We start from the raw sequence: 26,583 nt of genomic DNA on the forward strand, positions 1-26,583 counted from the left end.
AGTACCGTTCCTTCAAATAAAGTAATTTGGTAACCCCCGCAAAAAAAAAAAAAAAAAAAAAAAGTGAAGGGATGTGTGAGTTGCCTGACAAGGAAAAGCCCTCACGGAGCTAGAGGCTGTGGCTGAGAGAGAAAGACTGAAGGGAGAGGCCAGGAAGAAATCAATGATAGAGGGCCGTGCACCCCCAGCGGAGGTCTGGATGTGATACGCTGGCCATCAGAAAGAAATCGGAGATAGCTCGTGAGAAGCTGCTGCGGAGCACAGGGAGATCAGCTCGGTGCTTTGTGACCACCTAGAGGGGTGGGGTAGGGAGGGTGGGAGGGAGGCTCACGAGGGAGAAGATATGGGGATAAACGTACACATGTAGCTGATTCACTTTGTTGTACAGCAGAAACTAACACAACATTGTAGAGCAATTATATTCCAATTAAGATATTAAAAAAAATCAATTATTCTCAGAAAAAAAAAGAAAGAAATCGGGTGGAATGGCATGGGACAGACACTGCTCCAGAGGCTTAACCGGGCAGTGCAGGCACCCTGTGTGCAGGAGGGGGACAAGCCCAGAGGCTGCTACAGGAGACCCCATGGCACCTGGCAGGGGCACGGGGCCTCATGGGGAGGCAGCTGTCTGCAGGGAGAACAGAATGACAGTGGGAACCTCCGTTTGACTGGGGAATATTCTCAGACACCGTGGGAGTCCATGCTGCCCTCCTCTAGCAATTAATAAGCATGTAGGTAAGATCGCTCTTCTCAGACTTCCAACTTCCAGGCCAGGAAGTGTCTGAAAGATTCACGGAAAAAATTCTAGGAGTGGTCACAACTTCATGTGAAGTCAATCATCATTCTATTCACCATTCCTGTCTGGTGAGGAATGCCTTCATGTCACCCTTTTGGTAAAATCTTGGTTTCCAGTACTCATTCACTGATAAATTGTAATGTTCAATTTTCCCTTCCTTTTCTACCATTACTAATTTTCTATATGTATTAAATAGAATGCCCATTTATAAATCAGTGTATTTTGCCATTAAAAATAAAAACAAAACTGACTATTCTGAATGCTTCTCCTCATCATATGATGATACACTCTCATGGTTTTGGTGGAGGGGTTGGTAGAGTCAGCTCATGCAGTGACATGAAAATGTGTTGTCTCCACTCATGGTTAGTCAGGATGGGGACTCTGGTTTCAGGAACAGGTATCGTATTGCTCTGAAGAAGATGCTGGCAGGTGTCCTGACAGGTCCTAGGCTATGCCAAACCCCAATTTAATTTCACAATCTTAGGTTTATTTCCCGAAGAAGACTCTTTTAAAAACCAGACCCCATTTTCTAGTACAAATATATTATCTTAAAAAAAAAAAAGGAAAATAAACACAGAGAGTAACTGCAAAAACCAAAAAACAAAAAAACCCCACGAATATATCTTATCTTAAAAGGGGGGGGCAAATATTTTAATTAAGATTTTAAATATATTTCAATCTAACAGTCATTACATTTAAAAAACACAACACAGTTGATGTCTGTCCCATTTCCTGACCCACATTAAAATTTTCTCCCATCTGTCTCTAATCCACCTTCTATCAGCTATTTGGATACTCTTTTCTCTAAGCTTCAGCCTTACTCCCCAAATTCAAGGCAAGCCATATTCTACCCTGGCCCAATCTATCTACTTTCCTTCCTTCTTAATCCACCCTTGACTCTTCTGCTGCCCACATCCAAGCCTTCAGCATAAGAAAGTGGAGGTGCTCAAGGAGGGAAGGGTGTCTTGACGGCCCTGCCTTCTCCCTCGGGGGGCTGCTTCCCCACCAGCACCCTCTTCAGGGCGCCCTGCACATCAGGGTTCCTAAGGCTATAGATGACTGGGTTCAGCATGGGGCTGAGGATAGTATCAAGGATCCCAATGCCCTTGTCCTTATCTGAGGCTGACACTGAGCCCAGACGCATGTAGCTGAAGAAGCCAGTTCCATAAAAAATGCAGACCACGGTGAGGTGGGAGCCACACGTGGAGAAGGCCTTCCTCCTGCCCTCCGCTGAGCGGATCCGCAGGACGGCAGCTGCGACGTGGGCATAGGACACCGAGATGAGAATCATGGGGACCACCCCCATGAAAGTGGCCCCCACAAAAAGCAGCTGCCCGTTGAGGTGGGTGCTGGAGCAGGAGAGCTGGAAGAGGGGCGGGAGGTCGCAGTAGAAGTGGTTGACCACGTTGGGGCCGCAGAAGTCCAGCGTGGACACAGCTGCCGTGTGGGTCAGAGCATTGATGAAGGAGAGTGAGCAGCAGATGCCCACCAGGGCTCCCTGGACTTCAGGGCTCATGCGGGTGCTGTAGGTGAGGGGCTGACAGATGGCCAGGTAGCGGTCATAGGCCATGGCTGTCAAGAGGTGACAGTCCACACCAGCCAGGAGGTGGAAGAAGAAGAGCTGGGAGATGCAGGCTGCATAGGGAACTTGGCATTGGCGGGTCAGGAGACACGCCAGCATCGGAGGAACAGTGACAGTGATGCATCCGATGTCCAGCAGAGACAGGGTCCCCAGGAAGTAGTACATAGGAGTGTGGAGCTTGGGCTCCACAAAGATGGCGGCCAGGTTGCTTAAGTTGCCCCCGACTGTGATTACATAGGCAAAGAGGAAGACAGCAAAAAGGATGGGTTGCAGTCTTATGTTCTCTGTTAGGCCAAGGAGGATGAACTCCGTGACAGTCGTCCTGTTGCCCCAGGCCCCTGGCTCCATAGGCCACTGCTGAGAGCTGTAGAGGGAGAAGACTTGGGTCTGCTGAAAGGGGGAGAGACACACAGAGACACTGTCTGTATCTGCTGGATGCTGGGGTAACACAGCATCATGGAATGGATACTGGCTTAGAGTTTGAGCAGGATTCCGGAGGCCCCCTACCTTGCCATATATTAACCCTTGAATTGCTCATTCAGGTTGAGATCCAGGGATCCCAGGGAAGGAGCTGGGCCAGAGGGAACTGCTCTGCGGACCCAGGATGGTGGCTATTTACCAAGATGGAATGGAAGCGTTTCATTATTTTAATGACTACGAAGGCTGTATCAGTGTAGAGTGACTGACCTTAGGAAATATTACAGGTGGATTTTCCTAGTTTAACAAGGCAAGCCCAATCTGGGTTTGAAACCATAGGAGTAACACAGTACAGTGTCACATGGTACAGAGTTCAGCCTTGCTCTGAGCAGCAGTTGCATCTCTCTCCTGGATGCATTTGTTCCCCACCCTCCACCCCCACTACTCCAATCATCCCCACCCTGCCTGTCCATACAAGGTTCAGTTTACCTCGGGTCCTGTGGTCCAACTTGCCGTAAGTAGTTCTTTCTCTGCACAAGCCATACACATTCCACCTCACCTTTGTTTCTTTCTTCCTCCCTCCCCCCCCCACCTCTCTCCCTTCCTTCTTTCCTTCCTTCCTTCCTTCCTTCCTTCCTTCCTTCCACCTGGTCTATAAGGACAGCTCAGCACAGTGGAAAGAGCTGTGGAGTTGGACTCCACATGCTTGTGTTACTTGTGTTATAAACAAGTTTCTACTACTAACTAGCACTGGGACTTTGGAGAAAGGATAATAGAAAGGAGAAAAATATGAAAGGAAGGAAGGAAGAGAGGAAAGAGAGAAAGAAGGAAGGAAAAAAGAAAATTGGAAGCTAAACATTTACTTGAATATAAACTTTTTGTCAGGTATGTTACTCCATTTAAACTTTACAAAAATTCTTGATGATAGGTGATCATTTTAAAATGAGAAAAGTGAGGCTCAAAAAAGGTAACCCGTTTAAGTTCACATATGCAAAAGTTTGTTTTGGAGAACTTGGGGGTTCTGGAGGGTTTTGGGTTTTTGTTTTTGTTTTTGTTTGTTTCTTTGTTTTTTGTTTTGTCAACCCCTGCTGCCTTCCAAGTCCCTTTGCCAGTATCTTAGTATCTATCTATCTATCTATCTATATCTATCTATCTATCTATCTATCTATCTATCTATCTATCTATCTATCAAATGTCTATCAAACATCTGTCTATCCATCTATCAATCATCTGTCTATCTATTTTCCCTTCTGTAATATGAAAGGCTGTATTGCATTATCTCTAGGTTTACTTAGAGGTATAAGATTTTACAGATATTGATTGCTTTCCCCAGATCAACTTAAAAACCCACACTTGACTCTCCCCAGACTCTCTTCATTTCCCCACTCTTGCCCCCAATCTGTTCCCTTCTGACTTCCTCTACTTGCCAGCTCTGCCCTTCATTCTTCCAGTCACTAAGTGCAGAGACATCACCATTGTGTTTCACTACCACTCCCTGAATCCAATGATCACTCAGTCCTTTATTCTCCTAGAACCAAGGAAAAAGCCACATGAAGATCATGAGGGATCGTCATCCACCCTTACTCATGAAGGAAGGAGATTAGGAGTCCTGGAGCAGAGGCACTGACCTGTCTACTCTGAGTTCCTGGGTGGGGGTTCTTGTAGAGATGGGGGTGAGTGCTAAGCTGACCCAAGGTGGCCTGTTTCCAGAAGCCTTATAATTGGAGTGAGGCAGGGGCTGCGAGAGTCTGTTTGGGTGCTCTCTCTGTATTTGGGAGCTAACAAGCACCTAGGGGCCCTAAAAATTACACTCCCCTCCCCAGGGATTGCACAAGAAGCCAGAGGCAGACAAACAACCTCAGTCCTTCAGTCCTCAAGGGCTTCTCCCATCTGCCTAATATTTTGGACTCTATTAATGAAACATTAGATTCATAACATCATTCCGGGTTCCTAATGTCCCTGAGAAAGGAGCAAAGATACAGTCACCGTATTATTGTTGGAAAAAATAAGATCCAGCAGGTTTAGCTGACTTGGCAAAGCCAGAGAGTGTGTCTCTGGTGGAGCTCAGGCTGGGTCCCAGATAAGTTGATTCTGGTACTGCTTCTCTTATTTAGTTTTCACATTGGGTTTTTTATTTTATTTTATTTTATTTTATTTTTTTTTTGGGGGGTACATCAGGTTCAATCATCTGTTTTTATACACATATCCCCGTATTCCCTCCCTTCCTTGACTCCCCCCCTTCGAGTCTGCCCCACCCTCCCTGCCCCAGTCCTCTAAGGCATCTTCCATCCTCGAGTTGGACTCCCTTTGTTATACAACAACTTCCCACTGACTGTTTTACAGTTGGTAGTATATATATGTCTGTGCTACTCTCTCGCTTCGTCTCAGCTTCCCCTTCACCCCCCGCCCCCTCCCATACCTCGAGTTCTCCAGTCCATTCTCTGTATCTGCATCCTTATTCTTGTCACTGAGTTCATCAGTACCATTTTTAGATTCCGTATATGTGAGTTAGCATACAATATTTGTCCTTCTCTTTCTGACTTACTTCACTCTGTATGACAGATTGTAGTTCTATCCCCCTCATTACATATAGCTCCATCTCATCCCTTTTTATAGCTGAGTAATATTCCATTGTATATATATGCCACATCTTCTGTATCCATTCATTTGTTGATGGGCATTTAGGTTGCTTCCATGTCCTGGCTATTGTAAAGAGTGCTGCAATAAACATTATGGTACAAGTTTCTTTTGGGATTCTGGTTTTCTTTGGGTATATGCCCAGGAGTGGGATTACTGGATCATATGGTAGTTCTATTTGTAGTTTTTTAAGGAACCTCCAAATAGTTTTCCATAGTGGCTGTACCAACTTACATTCCCACCAACAGTGCAGGAGAGTTCCCTTTTCTCCACACCCTCTCCAACATTTGTGGTTTCCAGACTTTGTGATGATGGCCATTCTGATTGGTGTGAGGTGATACCTCATTGTGGCTTTGACTTGCATTTCTCTGATGATGAGTGATGTTGAGCATCTTTTCATGTGTTTGTTGGCCATCTGTATGTCCTCTTTGGAGGAATGTCTATTTAGGTCTTCTGCCCATTTGTGGATTGGGTTATTTGCTTTTTTGGTGTTAAGCTTCATGAGCTGCTTGTATATTTTGGAGGTTAATCCTTTGTCCGTTGTTTCATAGGCAATTATTTTTTCCCACTCTGAGGGTTGCCTTTTAGTCTTGTTTATGGTTTCTTTTGCTGTGCAAAAGCTTTTGAGTTTCATGAGGTCTCACATTGGGTTTTTTAAGGTATAACTTTTATTTTTTTAAAGCTCTTTATTGGAATATAATTGCCCCACATTGCTGTGCCAGTTTTTTGCTGTACAACAAAGTGAATCATATCACTTTTAAAAGTTGGGTTAACTAAAGTATGATTTTAATTGTGAGGTTTGATGAGTTTTGATAAAAGTATATAGTCATGTATCTACCATCTCCATCAATATATGGAACACTTCAACAGCTCCAGAAAGTTCCCTTCTGCCCCTTTGCAGGCAACTCCCTCCCACACCACAGCTATGGCAACCTCGGATCTGATTTCTGTCCCTATGATTTTGCCTTTTTCATTGTATCGTATAAATGGAATCACACACTACATAGACTTTTAAAAAATTGGACTCATTCTATTTGCATAATCCTTTTGAGCTTCATGCATGTTGGCTGTACTAGTAGTAAAGTCCTTTTTTCACTGAGTCATATTCCATGTTTTGCAATTTGTTTAGCTATTTATCAGTTAATGAGCATTTGGGTTATTTCCAGATTTTAGCCATTACAAATAAAGATACAATAAATATGTGCAGACAGTTCTTTGTGTGTATATATGTCTTCATTTCTCCTTGGAAAATACCTAGGAGTGTAATTGCTGGACCCTATGTAAGTGGATGTTTAATTTAAAAAAAAATTGTCAAACTGCTTTCCAAAATGCCTGTACCATTTTGCATTCCTCCCAGCAATGTATGAGGTTGCCAGTTGCTCATCAACACTTGATATCATCAGTCTTTTTAATATTAATCATTCTACTAGGTTTGCAGTAGTATCTCATTGTGGTTAACTCTGTCTTTCCTTAATGATACGGAGCTTCTTTTCATGTGGTTATTTACCATCTGTACGTCATTGATAAAGTATTTATTTAAATAATTTGTTTCCCCCCAATAAAAAATGGGCTGTTTTTCTACTTCTTATTGAGTTATTTTAAAAAATATATTCTGGATACTAGCCTTTAATCAGCGTTTTGCAGATAGTTTCCCAGTCTGTGACTTGTATTTTCAATTTATTAACAGTGTCCTTTGAATAATCGACATTTAAATTTTTGATGATATCCAATTCATCCGTTTTTTCCTTTTATGATTCATGCTTTTTGTGCCTTATCTAAGGATATTTTGTGTTGGTTTGCAAACTGGCCCCACACAGAGAAGGCAAGGAGAGACCAAAGAAAGAGGCAGACCACTCCAGATTAGTAGGTAGTATTTTTCCTGCTACATTCTAGGTGCTCAGTGAAAGTTTCTGGACTCAATTAATAACTTATTAAAATTATATTTTATGGACACAGGTCAGGTTTCACTTAGTGTCAGGTCCAATTTAGCGACAAGTCTGTACCTCTTTTCTCCTCCCTAGATAATGCCCAACTGTTGAGACCATCTTCCTTAAAATAAGACACCTTCCTTAAAACAAAATAATTCATCCTATTAGTATTACTTGAGTGCCTTATGTGCTAGTACAATTTCCTGTATTGTAAGTTTAGGATTCAGAAAGAGCCAGAAAATTCTAGGAAACAAACATCCATTACAGATCAAGACTTTGTTCAATAGTGACAAAGACTAGACCATCATGTCTAGATCAGGGATGACATGCAAATGCCTACAAGGGCAACGCAAATGGTGTGGTCCGTTGGAAGCCTGACAAACTGGAGGGTTCTGGCCCTCTTCAGTGAGGGCCATGGAAGCTGAGCCCCAGGTGACTGCTGACAAATGAGAAGGTAGGTCCACTGTTGACAGATTTCATTTTACAAAAGCTGAAAACCATGGGAAGTCTGATTACTTTTATTTTTAAATCTTGTAAACTACATGCCTGTGCTCCAGGTACAGCTAGGGGGTCTAAAAGCTGGTGAACTCTGTAAAACACACAAAAATGATCCCTTTCCATTGCTTTTCTAAGTGCAAATGTTCCTGATTATCAGAATAATAAATTCACATAGAACCTTTTCCCAGGGTTCCAAATGGTGTGTGGGAGTTTCAGAGATTCTCTACATCCAGCTGCTGCAGAATGAGCAAGTATCCACTAACTCTTATCTTTGGGACGTGCCTTCTTGGCCTCCTGAACCACCCTGGATAAATCTGCCTCCTGGCAAGGGAAATTCAACTTTCTGTTTCATATGATCTTAGGGTTTTTGTTTGTTTGTTTGTTTTTGTTGTTTTTTAAAACTCTTATGCTATAAAAGAAGACTTGAATAATTGAAGATACTTTTTTTTTTAAATGCTGGTAAAATATACATAACATAAAATTTACCATTTTAACCATTCATAAATGCATAGTTAAGGAGCATTAACATTCACAATGTTGTATGACAATCACCGCCATCCTTCTCCAGAAGTTTTTCATCACCCCAAACTGAAACTCTGTCCAACTCCCCCTCTCCCTCCTCCCAGCCCCCAGCACCCATCATTCTTCTTTCTACAAAGTTAACTATTCCAGGTAGCTCATGTAAGTTGAATCACATAGTATTGGTCCTTCTTGTGACTGGTTAATTTCACTAAGCATACTGTTAAAGAGATATATCTTGTTTCAGATTGGAAAAATCAATAATTCAAAGGTGTCAATTCTTCCTAAATTTACACATTGATGCTCTATTAGTAGAATTTTACAAACAGATTTTTTAAATTAATCTGGAAGGATGATTGTATGAGAGTAAGCAACTGGAGGAATGAGTAAGGCTGGGACAGGCCAATCCTAGGGAAATGAAAGCAACAAGAAAGGCCTTAACAACTACGTACTACCTTGTATTGTAACACCACAGTGATTAAAAAGCGCAAGAGAGAGTCCAACAACAGACCCCAAACTATAAGGATGTTTAGTAGATAGTGAAGGTGTCATTTCATATCACTGGGGAAAGAACCAATGAATCTATCCCTTCAAAAATAAAAAAGGTTCTTTCTAGGGTCATTGCAACACTCCATACGACAAGATTATTTGAACCAAAGCAGATTCACTAACAGAAGTTTGTTAAATCCATTTTATTTTATCCATTCAAAGGAACACTATGCAATATAGGAAAAGGTGAGCAAGATCTATTATTGAGAGTCACAGAAAGATGTCCATCTACATTATTAAGCAAAAAAAAGGTTATAGAGTTTTAGGTACAGAATAATTCTATTTTTACAAATATGTATGAGGTGCAAAAAGTTATTTTAACAACTGTAGACTAAGTATCAATAATTATTATCTCTGAATGAACTTTTGAGTAATTTTATTCTTTTCATACTTTCTAATTTTTAATGTGTGCATTTTATTGCATTATGTAAAAAGCTGTTTAAAGCTATAAATGGAATAAATGAAGTGTTTTCTTCCTTACAGCAATGCAGAGGGAGAGTCTGGTTCAAGTTTACATCAGAGAGGGCAAAGATCTCCAGTCAGTCAGTCAGGGAGACTTTTCCAGGTGAGCTGAAACTCTTTCTCTAACTAATTTTATTACATGTATTTTTTGTTATTGTTGGTCCAATATTCTACCTCATCTCTATGAATTTTCTGAACAATGCCTCTCCCCTCAGATTTGGGTTTTAAAATTTATTCTCTTTTTGTTGGTTTATTTGCTGAAGTCGGCCTTCAGCAATTCCCTCAACCGCTACCAGCTGCTCTGGAACAAATTATAAAATTGTTAAGGAAACAAAACTTCTTAATTCATGTTTTTATTTTATTTAAATATTTTTCCTATAACACTGATCTTCCTTTTCTTTTCTTCCCTCTTTCTCACCCATCCATCCATCCTACCTTACAGATACCCTCCCTCTTTGAAATGATTTATTACTCTTGAGAGGCAGTAAAGACATAGCCTGCCTAGGTTTAAATCCCAGCTCTGATATTCCTTAGCTGTGTGACTGTGGGCAAGTTACTTAACCTCTCTGAGGTTCGGTTTCCTAATCTGTAATTTGTAAGTCTGTATCTACCTCATAAGGTTGTTCTGAGGGCTAAATGAGTTACTAGATGTCAGTCACTTAGAGGAGTGGCCTGACACATGGTAATCATGATATAAGTAACAGCTATTACTGTTTTTATGGTACTTTCCTTCCTAAGCTAGTCTCTGATTCGATTTCATCACAGTCACATTCCACTTGCTCTAATCACAATACCTCTCGGAAGAGGTAAGCGGAGCCATGACATTCTTTAAGGCCAGAGGAAGGGATTTCATGTAGGGGGCCGTCTCTCTGTGAGCACCCGCCGCAGGGCACCCTGCACATCAGGGTTCCGGAGGCTGTAGATGAGTGGGTTCAGCATGGGGCTGATGACAGTGTTGAGGATGCAAATCCCCTTGTCCTTGTCCGAAGCCTCCAGTGAGCCCAGCCTCATGTAGCTGAAGACGCCTGTACCATAGAAGATGCCCACCACGGTGAGGTGGGAGCCACATGTGGAGAAGGCTTTCTTCCTGCCCTCTGCAGAGCGGATCCGCAGGACTGCAGCTGCCACATGTCCGTAGGACACAGTGATGAGGGCCAAGGGGGCCACACCCATGAAGGCTGCTGCTACAAAGAGTAATTGCTCATTGAGTTGGGTGCTGGAGCAGGAGAGCTGGAAGAGCTGTGGGAGGTCACAGTAGAAGTGATTGATCACATTGGGACCACAGAAGTTAACAGTAGATAAGGCGACAGTTTGGGTCAGTGCATTGGTGAAGGAAAAGACACAGGACATGCCCGCCAGGGCTTGCTGGATTCCCCAGCTCATGCGGGTGCTGTAGGTGAGGGGCTGGCAGATGGCCAGATAGCGGTCATAGGCCATGACGGTCAGCAGGAAGCAGTCCACTCCGGCCAGGAGGTGGAAGAAGAAGAGCTGGGAGAGGCAGGATCTATAGGGAATGCTTCTGTTATTGGACATGAAATGCCTCAGCATGGCAGGGACAGTGACACTGATGCACCCGACATCCAGTAGGGACAAGTTCCCCAGGAAGAAGTACATGGGGGTGTGGAGTCTGGGTTCAGCGAAGATGGCAGCCAGGATGCTGAAATTGCCACCCACAGTAGCTACATAAGTGAGAAGGAAGATGATGAAGAGGACAGGCTGTAGAGCCGGAGTCTCTGTGAGGCCCAGCAGGACAAACTCAGTGACAACTGAATCATTTCGTGAGGCTCCCAGATCCATGGCTCTCTCCCACCAGCAGTGGAACTGAGCAAAGCTAGAAGGTGCCAATGGTGGCAAAAGGAGAATGAGATCTTTTTTCTTTTTTTATAAATTTATTTATTTTTATTGACTGTGTTGGGTCTTCGTTGCTGCACGTGGGCTTTCTCTAGTCGCTGAGAGTGGGGAATACTCTTTGTTGTGGTGCATGGGCTTAGTGCAGCGGCTTCTCTTATTGCGGAGCATGGGCTCTAGGCACTCATGGGCTTCACAGGCTCAGTAGTTGTGGCTCGTGGGCTCTAGACTGCAGCCTCAGTAGTTGTGGCACCCTGCTTGGTTGCTCCGTGCCATGCGGGATCCTCCTGGACCAGAGATGGAACCCGTGTCCCTTGCATTGGCAGGCAGATTCTTAACCACTGCACCACAAGGGAAGTCCTGAGAATGAGATCTTGATAGCAACCACCAAGTGTAACAATGTCCAGGAGAGGGCGGGGAGGTAAGGACATGTAAATTTAACAGAAAGTTAAAGATTGAGACATAATAGCAAAAGACTTAACTACATCTAACTCTTAATGGGTAAGAACAGGGCTTTGGACAGACTCAAACAGAGATTGATGAATTGACATAAAAGGGGAAACAAATGTAAATTTGAAAGTTAAAGGGGACGATTACTTTCTTGAAGCCAAAGTGCCAGGAAGAAAACTACAAGCCATGGTGGCATGGCCATAATTTTGGTGCACAAGATTCAAGAGGATAAAAGGGAGGCTTCAGAGGAAGGGTAGAGGAAGGCATGCTCCCTCCAAACCTGTATCCTTGCAGTCTCCACATACACATGTTGACATATATGATGGCAGTAGTGAGATGACTACTGTCACCCAGACTATTAAGAGGTTAACTTTTTTTTCCTTCAGATCTTTATTGGAGTATAATTGCTTTACGATGTTGTGCCAGTTTCCACTGTACAACAAAGTGAATCAGCTGTATGTATACATATATCCCCATATCGCCTCCTTCTTGAGCCTCCCTCCCACCCTCCCTATCCCACCCCTCTAGGTCATCACCAAGGAGATTAACTTTTGAAGCCATGAGACTTGGTCTGGACTTTCTGGAAAAACAGTGAAATGAAGTGAAAACTGTGAAACTAAATGAGGAGATACCATTGAGGACATCTCCAGCTCCACCGATGGTAACTACCAGCCTTTTAGATATTCTAAATAGTAAGATTTTACTGCATTTCTCCATGTAGAGTCTGGGAAATTTAGGCTCCAAACTACTGACTAAGAAAAATGTAAAGCTTTTGAGCAGCGTGAGTTTCCAGGCTTAAGCTCCAAGTGGGGTTAGTGGATACCCGACTGAGCTGCCTCCCTGGATGCCCAGTGGAGGTCTCTCACATGCCAGACAAGCAGATACCCAGACCCCGAGTTCCCTTCTGCTTCCACCTCCACCATCATCTGGCATCATCCAACACACATACTATCAGATAAGGCTGAAGTCTTTAGCGGTGCTGTGACCTGCCCACATACATGAGCCCTTAGATAATGCTTTCCCTTCCCCAACCCCAGGTGGTCTCACTAATAAAACACACAGTGGTCCCCCTCAACCTCTGGCTGAAGGATGAATACTTAAGTCACTCACATGGTGTCTACTCTGAATAGGAAGAGGCTGGAGTTGTAGCTCCCCGGAAAGCAAAAGGCATGAGTAGAGGAAAATGTTTTCTGATGGTTCATCAAGAATAATGCTCTCAAGTTCACAAAGGGTCAACCACCATCTAATGGTCTGGACTTTTCTGCATGGACATGTTCTGACCATCACGTCAGTCTCTCCAGATATAAACTGGTCTTCACTCTCAATCTGTTCTTGACTTAACTATTTTGGTGACAACCCTGCCCTCCTCCCAGTGAGTGAGTCTTTAAACCTTGGTTATCACTGACCCCTTCCTGTCTCTAACCCTCACATTCAAGCAGCCAAGTCCCACTGGATCTTTCCAGGAGAAGGGAGGAGCCATTCCAGAGCCCAGAGGATGAACATGACTTGTATGGAAACCAAGCTGGGAGCACACAGTGAGGGGTCATGGGGCACTCACCCAGCCAAGGGGATGGACATGTCTTGGGCACAGGGCAGGGACAGTCATGCCGGCCCATAGACCTCCATGTGGAGATAGCTTATAAAGGGACAGAGAGACAAGGAGACAAACAACTCAGCTGACATCACCCTCACCCTGGGATTTTTCTCCGCCCAGCTGTTACTCTGGAGGCCTCGGAAATTAGCACAATCCAGGGGGAGCCAGAGCTGGATAAACACTTGGCTTTGCCACAGGCATAATGATCTCTAGTATCTTGAAAATGTTTGGACTTTCTGAAAATGCTTCCAAGTATGACCTTCATGGACATGGCAAAATTCATTCATTTATTTAACAAAAATGTTCTGAGCAATTCCTGTAAACTGGCATTCTTATCAGCACTTTAGAGAGTTAAAATGAATCTCACAGAGTCTTAAAAGGCAGTAAAGGTTACAATGTGTTGGAGATGGAGTTGGGACTTTGGATTTCTGGTTTAGTCCAGCCTACCATCTTGGGAGGAAAGGAGCAGTGACTTGTGACATCCTAGCCTTGCCTGCCGCATGAGGCTGAGAGGAGGGTAGAGCCGGGGGCAGGATTTGCTCCTATCTCATCCCCTCCATCATCTCACACCTCCCGTCACAGCGCACCATCACCATCCTCAAACCCGGCTTCTTTTCTAGTTTCAAACAAATATCTTGCCCTTTCTTTGCTCTCATAGTTTAATCTAGTATCCTGACCCTAAATATTTTCTAGCCTCATGCCCTCAACACCATAAGGGAAGATAAAGGTTTGGAGTATCTTCTAGACCAGGACCACTCTACTTTTGCCAATTCCTGAAAGTGGCTTGAGGCATCAAAAAACCCATTAAGGGTTCCTTGTTAATTAAGAAAGCTTTCAACAGTGGCTCTCGTTAGCAAGTTTGAGAGAAGTTCTTCGCAGGATCAACGGAAGAGCCTCACAGTGACTCTAGACTGACACCAAGGAGGCGCTGGCAGGAAATTAGGATGAGCTGAGATCTCTATTGACAGCTGTCCATGGACGGGAACCTCTAGGTTACAGAGCCCACATGGAACCCATTACTGCACATTTGCCACCTGACATAACAAAGGCTGTGTTCTCTCCCTGGACAGTCTCCTTTTCTCCCACCCTGTTAACCCAGGAAACTCCACCCTTGAAGACCCATCCCAGGTCTTCTCTCTTCCAGGAAATCATCCATGCGCTCCTGTGCTGGGTTAGGTGCCGTTCCTCTACACTCCCATAGCAACCTACAGGCAATGCATGCTAATGACCCTCAATTTTTATTTCCATCCCAGGTGCTAACCTGTTGATCCTAATACCTGTGTGTTGAATATTTCTACATTAACATCCCAAAGGAACCTCAAGCTCAACACATACAAAACCAAATACATCATTTCCCCCTATTGTACAAGATACACACACACACACACACACACACACACACACACAGTATTTTCTTGTTTGTTTACAAAAAGGCATGATATTAAATTGAAATTTTATTTTCCTCTTTTTCTCTTTTATTTTTTGAGCTTCATGTAATGTATTATTCTTCAAAATTTTATAATAACTTTCTAACATTCTATCATTTGCATTTGCCAACATTCACTTAACCACGGGGTATTTCATTTCCAATTTATCACCATTATATCACCATGAATAATAATGCAACCAAGTCTCTCCATCTCTGATTTTTGTCTTATGTCCTGAGTAGTTTCTGGCCCCAATTTGTGCAACGATCTTGTCTCATCCATTGATGTTCTATTACCTTCTCAAGATGAGATTCCTTGTTATCTCATGACAAAAGTGCAGATTACTTATGTTTTATAGAAGGGGCAGGAGACAAGGGTATTCTTCATATCCCTCACCTATAGTCTTTATATTCCTTGCCTATATCCTTGTTTTGAGGAGAGTTTTAACTGGCTCCAAAGCCTGTTGGCTTGTTTGTTAACAGAAGTTATTTTAACTCAGTTAACTATGAAGGAAAAGAAAAAAGATTCATTGCATAAACGTGAAAATTCAAAGCCCTTATGTAATAAAGATCAGCTAATGAGAAAAAAAGCAAATTTGCTTGAGTTTTTAGACCATTTAATTTATATTTAGATGGATGATGATGGATGATGATGGCTGCATCATGTTTACTTAAGGTGACAGTGACACAGATGTTACTCAACAGGATGACCTTGCTACAACAAGCAGACTTCAGCTCCCAGCAGAGATGAAAAAGGCTATAATGTCTCTCTTTCTGATTATTTTTTATCTCATTAATAATACTTTGTGCATTTATTTTTATTTTTAATACATTTCCTAAATAAACCACTTGTATAACAATGTTGCATATGCAGTGGTATTCTCAGCTTGAGAATGAAAGTTACTTCACCTTAGAATTTAGACAAATATGGCAGTGATGGGAGGGTCCCACTGAGGTCGATTTGCATGAGGGATGGAAGACCCTCTCAGAAGAGGGTGCAGGGCATCGATATGCCCAAGTCCAAGGACAATGGGTAGAATATCAGGGGGAACCTCATCTTCTGGTGCCATTCCCTCCCTAGCCTCACCTCCAGACTTACACTGGATCAAGGAAGAGAGAGAGTTTCAGTAAAGGAATGATGAACATAAAGTTTTCTTAATTATTCCCTTATTGGTAGGTGTGTACGATACTTAAAATTTCCCTTATTATGGCTCTTCTACATTTAGAACAGATTCCTAGAAGTGGTTTCAAAGGTTACAAAAACTGATAGCAAGATATCTAGCCAGGACAAACTGTTTTCCCCTAATATTTTATTGTAAAACTTTTTGAGCACATCATAAAGTTCAAAAATTATACAGTGAACCCCCATGTGCCTATCATCTAGATTTTACCATCATATTTGGTCTTTATATAAATGAGATCCTTCAATAGTTATTCTTCTTTGGCTTGTTTATTTCACTTACTATTATGTTTGTGTGATTCTCATATTAGTGTCTACAACCATTGCTTGTTTTTTTAAGGTTGTATAGCAGTGCAGTACGAATACACCACAATTTATCATTTCTTTTCTGTTTGAAGATATTTTGCTTCTGTGAACACTCTTGTACATATTTCTTGGTGCGCATATGCAAGAACTTCTCTGTGGTCCCTAATTAGAAATAGAGTTTGTAATGGCACTGATGAACCCAGTGACAGGGCAAGAACAGAGATGCAGTTGTAGAGAATGGACTTGAGAACACGGGGTCGGGGGGTGAAGGGGAAGCTGGGACGAAGTGATAGAGTAGTATTGCCATATATACACTACCAAATGTAAAACAGATAGCTAGTGGGAAACTGCTGCATAAAACGGGGATATCAACTTGATGATGGGCCATGACTTGGAGGGATGGGATAGGGAGGGTGGGAGGGAATTGCGGGAGGGCGGGGATATGGGGATATATGTATAAATACAGCTGATTCATTTTGTTGTACAGCAAAAACTGGCACAACAGTGTAAAGCAATTATATTTCAATACAGAGCTTTAAAATGTGAAAAAAATAATAAATAAATAAATAAATAATAAAAAATAAGAGGGGCTCGGGAGGGAGGGGATATGGGGATATATGTATATATGTGGCTCTTTCGCTTTGTTGTATGGCGGAGACTGACACAATAGTGTAAAGCAATTATACTCCAATAAAGATTAAATTTTTTAAAAAAAGCTACTGCGTAGCAAAGGAAACAAAATGAAAAGGCAACCTACTGAGTGGGAGAAAATATTTGTAAGCCATATATCTGATAAGGGGCTAATATTCAAAATATATGAAGAACTCATACCAAAAAAAAAAGAGAGTTTGTGCATCTTCAGATTTAAAGGATATGTTCTAACTGTTTCCCAAGGACTTGTACCACTTTAAGTCTTACCAGTTGTGTATAAGATTTTTTTAAACTCTATATTCTCATTGAAGTTTGTTATTATCTCATTTCTTCATTTAGACTGATATAGTAAGTGTGAAATGATGTCTCCAGTGTGATTTAAATGTGCATTTGCTAGATCACAAACCAGGGCTGAACTTCCTTTCCCAAATTCACTGGCCATTTGTGTTTCCTCTTCTGTGAAATCCTGGTTCAGATCTTTTGCCTATTTTCTATTGGATCCCTTGTATTTTTTTTTTATTGATTGTAGAAGTGTTGGATATATTTTGGATATTCCAGGATAGCTATGTGTTACAAGTCTCTTTTAAATTGTAACTATCTTTTCACTTTAAAAAAGTTATCCTATGATGAGTAGAGATTTTAAATTTTAATGCAGGCAAATTTCTGTCTTTTTAAAATGTTTTTAATTAATTAATTAATTAATTTTATTGGCTGCGTTTGGGCTTCATTGCTACATGCGGGCTTTCTCTAGCTGCAGCAAGCAGGGGCTACTCTTTGTTGTGGTGCGAAGGCTTCTCATTTTGGTGGCTTCTCTTCTTGCGGAGCTTGGGCTCTAGGCACATGGGCTTCAATAGTTGCAGCATGTAGGCTCAGTAGTTGTGGCACATGGGCTTAGCTGCTTCGAGGCATGTGGGATCTTCCCGGACCAGGGATCGAACCCACATCCCCTGCATTGGCAGGAGGATTCTTAACTGCTGTGCCACCAGGGAAGTCCTTCAGTCTTTTTTAAATGATTAATGCTTTTTGGACTTCTGTAAGAATGATTGAGAAGATCATGAAGATATTCCACAGACTATTTTTAAGGTTCGACATTTTTAATCTTCAATATAAGTATCTCAACCTCCTGAAATTGATTTTTGTGCACGAAGTGAGAGAGACGGCTAATGTCATTTTCCCTATGGATATCCGATTGCCCCAGCATTGTTTATGGGAAGGCTTGTCCTTTTCCTACTGCTCTATTGGCTGCCCATGTCATATACCAAATCTCCACATATTGTTTCCAGGCTCTAATTTGTTCTTTTGGTTCCTTTCTCTAATTTTGCTCAAATATGACACAGTCAATTACTGTAGCTTTACAACATGTTATGATGCCTTGTAGGGGAGGTAGGAGCAAGTTTTGTGAGACGGGAAGAGAATCATACTGTGGGCAGTAGCAGCTTTTAGCTGGAATTAGAGTCCAGAGCTGAGGACTGGGCTTGGACAGAATGAGCACAGCTTGGACGTGGAGCCCCAGGCTCAGCCACTGTATGACAGACATCAGGCATATTGTAAGATGGATGGCAAGCATCTGAAGGTGAAAATACATCCACTAACTCTTTCCCAATTGGCTAACATCTGGTAGGTGAAGACATCTACCTCTGACCATGAAGGAGCTGATAAAGTTGGCATCAACATCAGAGTCTATCTCGATGGCAGAGACAGAGTCACAGGAGTGCAAGATGTGGCAGCTGCTACTTTAAACAGCTGGAAGAAAAGAAAATGGAAAGTGTCACTGAAAGGTGTTAACACCACATTATGGGGTTTGAGTTCCAGCTCTGTTACATCCTAGATGTACAACATCGAGCAGGTTACTAAACCTCTCTGAGCCTCGGTTTCCTCCTCTGCAAAGTGGGGCAAATAACAAAGTTACGTCGAAGAGTTATTGGAGACTAATAAGAAAAAAAAATCAGATTGTACACTTTAAATATGTGCAGTTTACTGTATGTCAATTATATGTCAATAAAAGTTCTTAAAAAAATTAATGAAGTAAATATGGCAAAAGGCTACAACCTAAGTTTTGAGAATAGGAATGTTTATTATACCCTTTCCCCTAGTTTCCTGTATGTTTTAAATTTTTCATAATAAAAAATTTTTTTAATGTTTTTTAACTCCGTGAAAAAAAAAAGAGTTATTGGGAGGATTAAGAAAGAAAATTCACTAAAATGCAGAAAATATTAGTGATTGCTATTTTAGTAGTAGCAGTCATTGCTGATCCCTTGCCAAGGTATTTAAGCACGTTATTTCATTTAATTCTCAGACCAACCCAGTGTGGTCAATATATTGTTCTCATTTCACAGATGAGGAAACTTCAGAGTTGTTCAGCAGCTGGTCCTAAGTCACACCATTAATAACTGGAGAAGTGAGTCTGTAGACCACAACCATGCTTTTCATACCACATCAGGCTGCCCTGGCAAAATGAGGAGCTGGGGTTCTACAGCTAAGGAAATGCAAGGTCTCCAACATGGTGGGCATAACACAACTCAATTCTTCTATTGCCACTTCCAGAATCATTAGGAGACCCCCAAGATGCAATCCCAGTGGCCTCCACTTAACAAGGTCTTGAGGGAGAAGGCTTTGCATTCCTGAGAACTCATTAGGAAACTGAGTTTGCAGAAGACTTCTCCCCTTTGCCTCCTTTCTTGTGCTTCCCCTCATCCCCAGGTCAAGGTAAGCCTGAGAGTTGGCTGCACTCTGCTCAAAGCTCTCCCTTAAGCCAGGAATCTGGGAGAGCAAAGCACTCAGTCTGGACTCCGGTCTAGTCCCAGCTCCACCATTAGCTCCATGGGTGACTTTGGGAACCTCTTTGGAGTTTGCCCTTGTGTGATAAAGGGGATTAATAACATCCCCCAGTCACTCCATGGAACCAATATGAGAGGTGGAGTAAGGAGTCAGATGGGAGGCCTTTTTCGAGAAAATCAAAAGTATCACAAAGTCGTGAAGTATCATTATTGGGCTCACTAGAGACCTGGGTTGTTTACTGGTCTGTGGCTTCCCAAACCCCAACCCTTCCTGGGAGGACTAATTTCTGAGGTCCCCAGGGGATGGCATCGCAATGCGTAGCACCTCACAACAGAGAAGATCTCATCTCTCTTTCACCCTTTTTCTTATATAGGGCCCCTTCCTTGCTCTCCAAGGCCAGGGCTTGCACAGCGCTACACCCTCTTCCCTTCCCTTCACCAGGAACCTCTCTGGCTTCTGTACCTGTAATAAGGTGGGTATTCTCCAGGGGTCCCATTCTGCTCCCTTGTAATGGAGAAGGCACTTGAGTTGTTACCAGGCAAGTCAAATCTCCTCTTTCACAGAGAATTCAGCAGAGAAAGAGAGTCTTACTCAGGGTAACACATCAGGTGAGGGGAAGAGCTGAGACTTTCTATCCCAGGCCACTTTGCCAACGCCTGTCATTCTTGGATGAAGCCTGCTTTCTATTTTTATTAGAGTGAGTATGAGGGCATTTACTGAATCAAACTTTCCTGCTGGACACATTCCCCAGGGAGCGACTTTGGACCAGACCCCCAACATCAGAGGGCCTGTTGAGCCTTCCTCATCAGATGTATAAAGGGTGTAGCTGGAATAGCAGAGCAGGGAGCCGTGAACACTGAGTATGGGCAGGCTGGGGCTCATTTTGGACACCTGAGAGTTGTAATCTAGGAGGACCTCTTCAGTGACGGTCACCGTGGTGATCTCATTTAAGATGGACTTCTTAGATGCATAGACCAGTGGTCATCCTAGACTCTTGGTAGCAACAAGTAAGCTTCGCCTCTACAGAGGGAGAATTACATGGCATGCCCTTGGGGTGTCCTCTTCTTGCCTAGCTTTATTTATTCATAGGGTCTGCCCCTCCTAATTGCCAAATTCTTTTGGGCTGTTTCAAGAAAAGATGTGTGTCAGTGAATGGATTATTTTAACTAGTGTCTTAATTGTCCTGATGCCCAATCTAGCTAAAGGATCAGAGATTCCTACAGAAGTACTTCTCTGCCTTTTATTCAAGTTTATACCTCCTTCGAATTGTATTCGTCTTGCAGAAATGCCATCTCACCCAGAAACCTTTCCCAAATCCATGGTCTTGGTTGCCAAATTCATTCATTTACTTATTTCAGAAATACTAAGCACCTACTGTATGCAAAGTATAATGATAGGCACTGAGAATGCAAAGCTCACTCAGGCATAAATCTGTCCTGAAGCCGTTTATAGTGAGTAGAGGAGGAGTGGAGCGCTCTGTAGAGAAATGGCCACGCAGGAGGTTAACAGAGATAAGTGCTTTGAAACGTACAATTAAAGTGCTGCAGGAGTTTAGTGGAGAAGAGTGTGAGATGGGGAAGGGTCAGGAAAACTTTTACAGATGAGAAAAATTTTAGTTGAGTCTTAAAGGATTTGAGCCCTTGGAGTTATTAGCAAGAGAACATTCTAGATAAACAGTTTGAGCAAAGAGAGGGAGGTATGAAATCAAAGCGTATGAAACTTTATAACCCAAGTAAAATTGGATTTGAGAGGGCAACTAGGAGGCAGTTTAATTATTCTTTAATAATTTAACATGTATGGGGAGCTATTTTGGTCCAATTCACATAGTATTTATTGAATGAGTCTAGGTTTATAGTTAGACCCAGATGCCAACACATGAGGAGTTAAGGATTTCAGCATTTTGAGGAGACTGTAAGAGACACCGTATCAAATTTCTCACCCATCCGGAATCCTCTGTGCAGCATCCCTAACACACACAGCCACCACAATACAAGGACCTAATTTGGACTCTGGCATTGAGGTTCCTACTAACTATCCCTGCATGTCTGAAGTTGCTGTCCTACCTTAGTTGCATATACAAAATGAACCTGTATAGAAAAGAGGATGTCCAAAGGGTCTAGAGGAGTCAGCTGCTGGCCAAGAGAACAGAGTATGGAAGAAGAGAGCCAGAGGTCATTGGGTGGTTTCCAGGGATTTACCAGACAGAGCAAGAGGACATTCATGACAAGGACTTTGCGGGATATCCTAAACTGTAATTTTCTATATTTGTCATTGTTTTAACGCACTATCTATAATTATCAGAAAAAAACTCTTAACCTGAGAAGAACCAGGTTCTTATTTTGAGAGAATAACAAGAAAGGGTGATGATTACGGGTGGATGGGAGGCTGGAGCTGGCGGGTGGAGAGGAAATGTAGTCTGCCATCGGCCAGAGGAAGACCATGAGATACAGCATTGAAGGCATGGAAATAAGGCTGGTTTTCTTTGGGCAAGATGGGAAAGCTTTGGGGAAAATGGAAAGCAGGGGGCTGGCCAATAGATTGTTGGTGCCTGAGAAGTGGCCTCAGGGACCTGCACTCATGAGAAACCTGTGATTCTGTGACATTTGGTGGCAGATTTAGAAAACCTGAATCAGGTAGACATATCAAAGGAAAGGCTCTCCCAGGATAGGTGAGGGAGGAGAGCCCCAGAGGGAACTGTGTGGTTGGTGGGAGGCAGAATGAAGTGAAACAGGTGATGATCGTAACCATGACCTATCCAAAGAGCTTGCTTATTCATGAGCTACTTACGTTAGGACAGGTCTACCAGCATGAGAACACGAGGTTCAAAAGGCACTGCCACAAAGGGTAGAGCATAGGTTTCACAGTCAGAAGAGTGTGTCCAGAGTAGCTCTAGAGAGAACTGCAGAGAGATATGGATCTTTTAATCCCTTGGTAAGTATCAGGAACTTGGTATCAAGTATCAAGCAGCACCTTGAACCTGGTGGAAACATGACAGACAGGAGGAACTACTGAGCTATTATTGCTGGCCTTTAAAGATCTCTGGAATTTGGAGGAAATAGAACATTTAAAGACGTGTTAACTATTATGAAAGTAATCTGATAATAGATCACTCAACAGCAAAAGGAAAGTGAAAAAAAAAAGGAATAAAAAATCTCCCATATTCCTACCAATCAGTGGAACTGAGTGATATTTATTTTGGGTCATTTTTCTAGGTATCTGCATCTATGATTGAGGTATAAATTTACTTCCTCCTTCACTCTTAATTTTATAAGATTTCAGCCTACAATGGACTTTTGAGTTTTATAGCTGATTATTATTGGCATGTAAGGAATCTATTGACTTGTGTATAGTTATTTTTTATCTAACTTGCTAATATCTAGATAATACCAAGAGTTGCCCAGTTTTTTCTTCTCTTGTGGGTGTTCTGTTTAGACAATGTTATTATTTTCAATTTACTCTTTTCTTTCTTGTTCCTGTTACTTGAGCATTTTATTTTTCTTTGCCTAAAACCTTTAGAATAATGAGAAATACTTGAAGTAACAAAGGCCATTGCTTTCCTTGCTCCTGATTTTAATAGAAAAATCACTACTACTTTCCCATTATGAATGATTCAGATTTGCAATGGATATGCCCTGTAACATAAAGTAGTGTATTTCCATTTCAAGTAGCTACAAGTGTTTTTTGTCTTTTTTCTTTTTTTCTCTACATCAGGGATGTATGTAGATGTTTCTGAATTGCCTTTATAAAAATTTCCCCTTTTTAAGTCAACTAATATGCTATAGTATATTAATAGATTTACTAATATTAAATTATCCTCTTTTATAAAATCTATTTGATAATGGTAGATTCATGTATTGTACTTAGGATTTTTTACATACGTATTATCAAATGTGGGTAGTGTAGAATAATTCCTTTTTTGCTATCATTGCTACATTTATTTTATTTTTAATTTAATTTATTTTGGGGGCTGCATCGGGTCTTCATTGTGGCATGCAGGATTTTCACTGAGGCATCTGGGCTTCTCTCTGCTTGTGGCATGCGCGTTTTCTCTTCTCTAGTTGTGGCCTGTGAGCTCCAGGGTGCGTGGGCTCTGTAGTTGTGGCACGCAGGCTTAGTTGTCCCATGGCATGTGGGATCTTAGTTCCCCCACCAGGGATTGAACCCGCGTCCCCTGCATGGTAGGACAGATTTGTTACCCCTGGACCACTAGGGAAGTCCCTCATTGTTACATTTCAATATCAGGATTTGCTGACTTTAAAAGTATAAATTGGAAAGCTTTCATTGTTTCTAAGTTAATAAAAGTTTATATTACAATTATAAAAAAATAATTTGTCTAAGAAGCATATGAGCCTGGAGCCTACAAATGGAAGTACACTATCAACCACTTTTTCCTTTTTTTTTTTTTTTTTTTTTAGTTGTAGCTGGTTTATTTGGTTTGGGGACTGCTCTTGAATTGCTTGTTCAAAATAAGGAGCAAATAGTATTCCATTATTATTTTATTTATTTTTGGCCCTTTCAAGTCATAATTTTGTATATCTTTACATTTTTCTTGCTTAGATATTGACCAGATATTTATTTCTTTGAAATATATTTATAAGGACTTATGCTCAATTCTGCTCCTTTCTGTTTCACTGTCTATTCATTTGTACTTCAGCATTATGTTTTCCCCAAATCTTCTCATACAGGTTGTCGGTGGGAGGACCTCCTTCCTTGATTCTAGGGATTGAAGGAAGAAAGGGTTTATGTATCTTTCACAAGGAAGGGGGGAAGTCCCAGGTAGTTGTGGCATCAGGCAACTCACCTGGAAGTTGGGTAAGGACACTGAGATGAAGACAGAGAGGGTTAATGAGTGAGGTGTGGCCTGAGAGGGAAAATACCCACTAGGACACTAGGGAATTTACCCTGGGGCTTGACATATGAAAGGGAGTCAACACATTTCTATTGAACAACTAAATTGGGAAGACTGATCCCTTCCATTATGGGATGTCTCCTTATAGGGACCCATGGAGCCAGAATCTGGGGCCAATGGAACAGCCGTTACTGAGTTCACCCTGCTGGGCTTGGTGGAGGCGCCAGAGCTGTGGCCGGTGGTCTCTGCGCTGTTCCTCTTTGTCTACCTGGTCACTGTTGGCGGCAACCTCAGCATCCTGGCAGCCATCTGGGTGGAGCCCAAGCTCCACACGCCCATGTACTTCTTCCTGGGGAACCTATCCGTGCTGGACGTTGGGTGCATCACCGTCACTGTTCCCTCCATGTTGGGTCGCCTCTTGTCCCACAAGCGCACAGTTCCCCATGCAGCCTGCCTCACACAGCTTTTCTTCTTCCATCAGCTGGCTGGTGTAGACTGCTTCCTGTTGACAGCCATGGCCTATGACCGATTCCTGGCCATCTGCCGACCTCTCACCTACAGCACCCGCATGAGCCAGACGGTCCAGAGGATATTGGTGGTTGTGTCCTGGGCTTGTGCCTTTACCAATGCAGTGACCCACACTGTAGCTGTATCCACACTCAACTTCTGTGGTCCCAATGTGATCAATCACTTCTACTGTGACCTCCCCCAGCTCTTCCAGCTCTCCTGCTCCAGCACCCAACTCAACGAGCTGCTGATCTTTGGTCTGGGTTTCCTCATGGCAGGTGCACCTGTGATTCTCATTGTCACCTCCTACATCCACGTGGCAGCTGCAGTCCTGCGGATCCGCTCTGCAGAGGGCAGGAAGAAAGCCTTCTCCACGTGTGGCTCCCACCTCACCGTGGTGGGCATCTTCTATGGTACAGGCGTCTTCAGCTACATGAAGCTGGGCTCAGTGGAGGCTTCGGACAAGGACAAGGGGATTGGCATCCTCAACACTGTCATCAGCCCCATGCTGAACCCACTCATCTACAGCCTCCGGAACCCTGATGTGCAGGGTGCCCTGTGGCGGGTGCTCACGGGGAAGCGAGCCCTTGCATGAGGGGTGTCTCAGGAGGGTGGGACCATAGCAAGTGTTCCCTGTCCTTCCTATATCTTGAGCGAGATGACTTTTTTAGGAAGTGAGACTTCTTGTTCCCCAAGGAGGCTTTACCTGATAATATGTGTGTAGGTTCTGTAGACCAGAACCCTTGGCTAGTTACCATTTGGTCCTAGCTACCCTTCCCACTCCAGATGGAGATGGAACCCAGGAAGCTCTGTATCCTGGAAGGCTTATGACCCTATAGGAAGGACCCTTTTTTTTTTTCTTGCTGAGGTTCCCAAAACTACACCAGCAGAGATTCTATCCAGACTGGAGTATGGAAAGTCACAGCCTGGTGCCAAGTATTAGCACATCTTCCTGTCAGGCTTCCTCTGAAAGCAGCATTTCCAACCTGCTTTTACACAAGAGTCCCACACAAGAATCCAGACCTAGTATGGTATAATTTGAGACATTGATTTCCAGTACCTTGTCTACACTGCAAGATTCTAGGGTTCTTAACAATGGAGGAGTTTACATTTCCTTTGGCATTTCTTTTTATTTTTTTTCTAAAATGGAACTATCCATTGATTTAAACATTTTAATTAGAAATTGTTTGTTAATTGACAGACCTACAGTCTGTCATACAGAGTGAAGTAAGTCAGAAAGAGAAAGACAAATATTGTACGCTAACTCACATATACGGAATCTAAAAATGGTACTGATGAACTCAGTAACAAGAACAAGGACGCAGATGCAGAGAATGGACTGGAGAACTCGAGGTTTGGGAGGGGGTGGGGGGTGAAGGGGAAGCTGAGACGAAACGAGAGAGTAGCACAGACATATATATACTACCAACTGTAAAATAGATAGCCAGTTCGAAGTTGTTATATAACAAAGGGTGTTCAACTCGAGGATGGATGATGCCTTAGAGGACAGGGATGGGGAGGGTGGGGGGGACTCGAGGGATGGTGATGGGGGAGTCGAGGGAGGGAGGGAATACAGGGATATATGTATAAAAACAGATGATTGAAC

At 42.6% G+C, this 26,583-nt stretch overlaps 3 protein-coding genes across 3 annotated transcripts; 1 reads left to right on the forward strand and 2 right to left on the reverse strand.

Annotated features, from left to right (window-relative positions):
- Positions 1-1,742: 1,742 nt before the first annotated feature.
- Positions 1,743-2,726, reverse strand: LOC130839545 (olfactory receptor 139). The gene has a single exon (XM_057713804.1). It carries the CDS (start codon positions 2,724-2,726, stop codon positions 1,743-1,745), a length of 984 nt encoding a protein of 327 aa, XP_057569787.1.
- A 7,511-nt stretch (positions 2,727-10,237) lies between these two features.
- LOC130840596 (putative olfactory receptor 3A4) lies at positions 10,238-11,185 on the reverse strand. Its single transcript, XM_057716264.1, has one exon. The coding sequence runs from the start codon at positions 11,183-11,185 to the stop codon at positions 10,238-10,240; it is 948 nt and encodes a 315-aa protein (XP_057572247.1).
- Positions 11,186-24,612: 13,427 nt separating this feature from the next.
- On the forward strand, positions 24,613-25,572 carry LOC130840598 (olfactory receptor 3A1-like). Its single transcript, XM_057716268.1, has one exon. It carries the CDS (start codon positions 24,625-24,627, stop codon positions 25,570-25,572), a length of 948 nt encoding a protein of 315 aa, XP_057572251.1. The 5' UTR covers positions 24,613-24,624.
- The last annotated feature ends 1,011 nt before the right edge of the window (positions 25,573-26,583 follow it).

The sequence above is a fragment of the Hippopotamus amphibius genome, chromosome 17 (genome assembly GCF_030028045.1).
Source record: "Hippopotamus amphibius kiboko isolate mHipAmp2 chromosome 17, mHipAmp2.hap2, whole genome shotgun sequence".
NCBI classification, from domain to species: Eukaryota; Metazoa; Chordata; class Mammalia; order Artiodactyla; family Hippopotamidae; genus Hippopotamus; species Hippopotamus amphibius.

Bases quoted from the DNA above. Each gene is read 5' to 3' on its own strand.
- LOC130840596 (XM_057716264.1), bottom strand. From the start codon at position 11,185: ATGGATCTGGGAGCCTCACGAAATGATTCAGTTGTCACTGAGTTTGTC.
- LOC130840598 (XM_057716268.1), top strand. From the start codon at position 24,625: ATGGAGCCAGAATCTGGGGCCAATGGAACAGCCGTTACTGAGTTCACC.
- LOC130839545 (XM_057713804.1), bottom strand. From the start codon at position 2,726: ATGGAGCCAGGGGCCTGGGGCAACAGGACGACTGTCACGGAGTTCATC.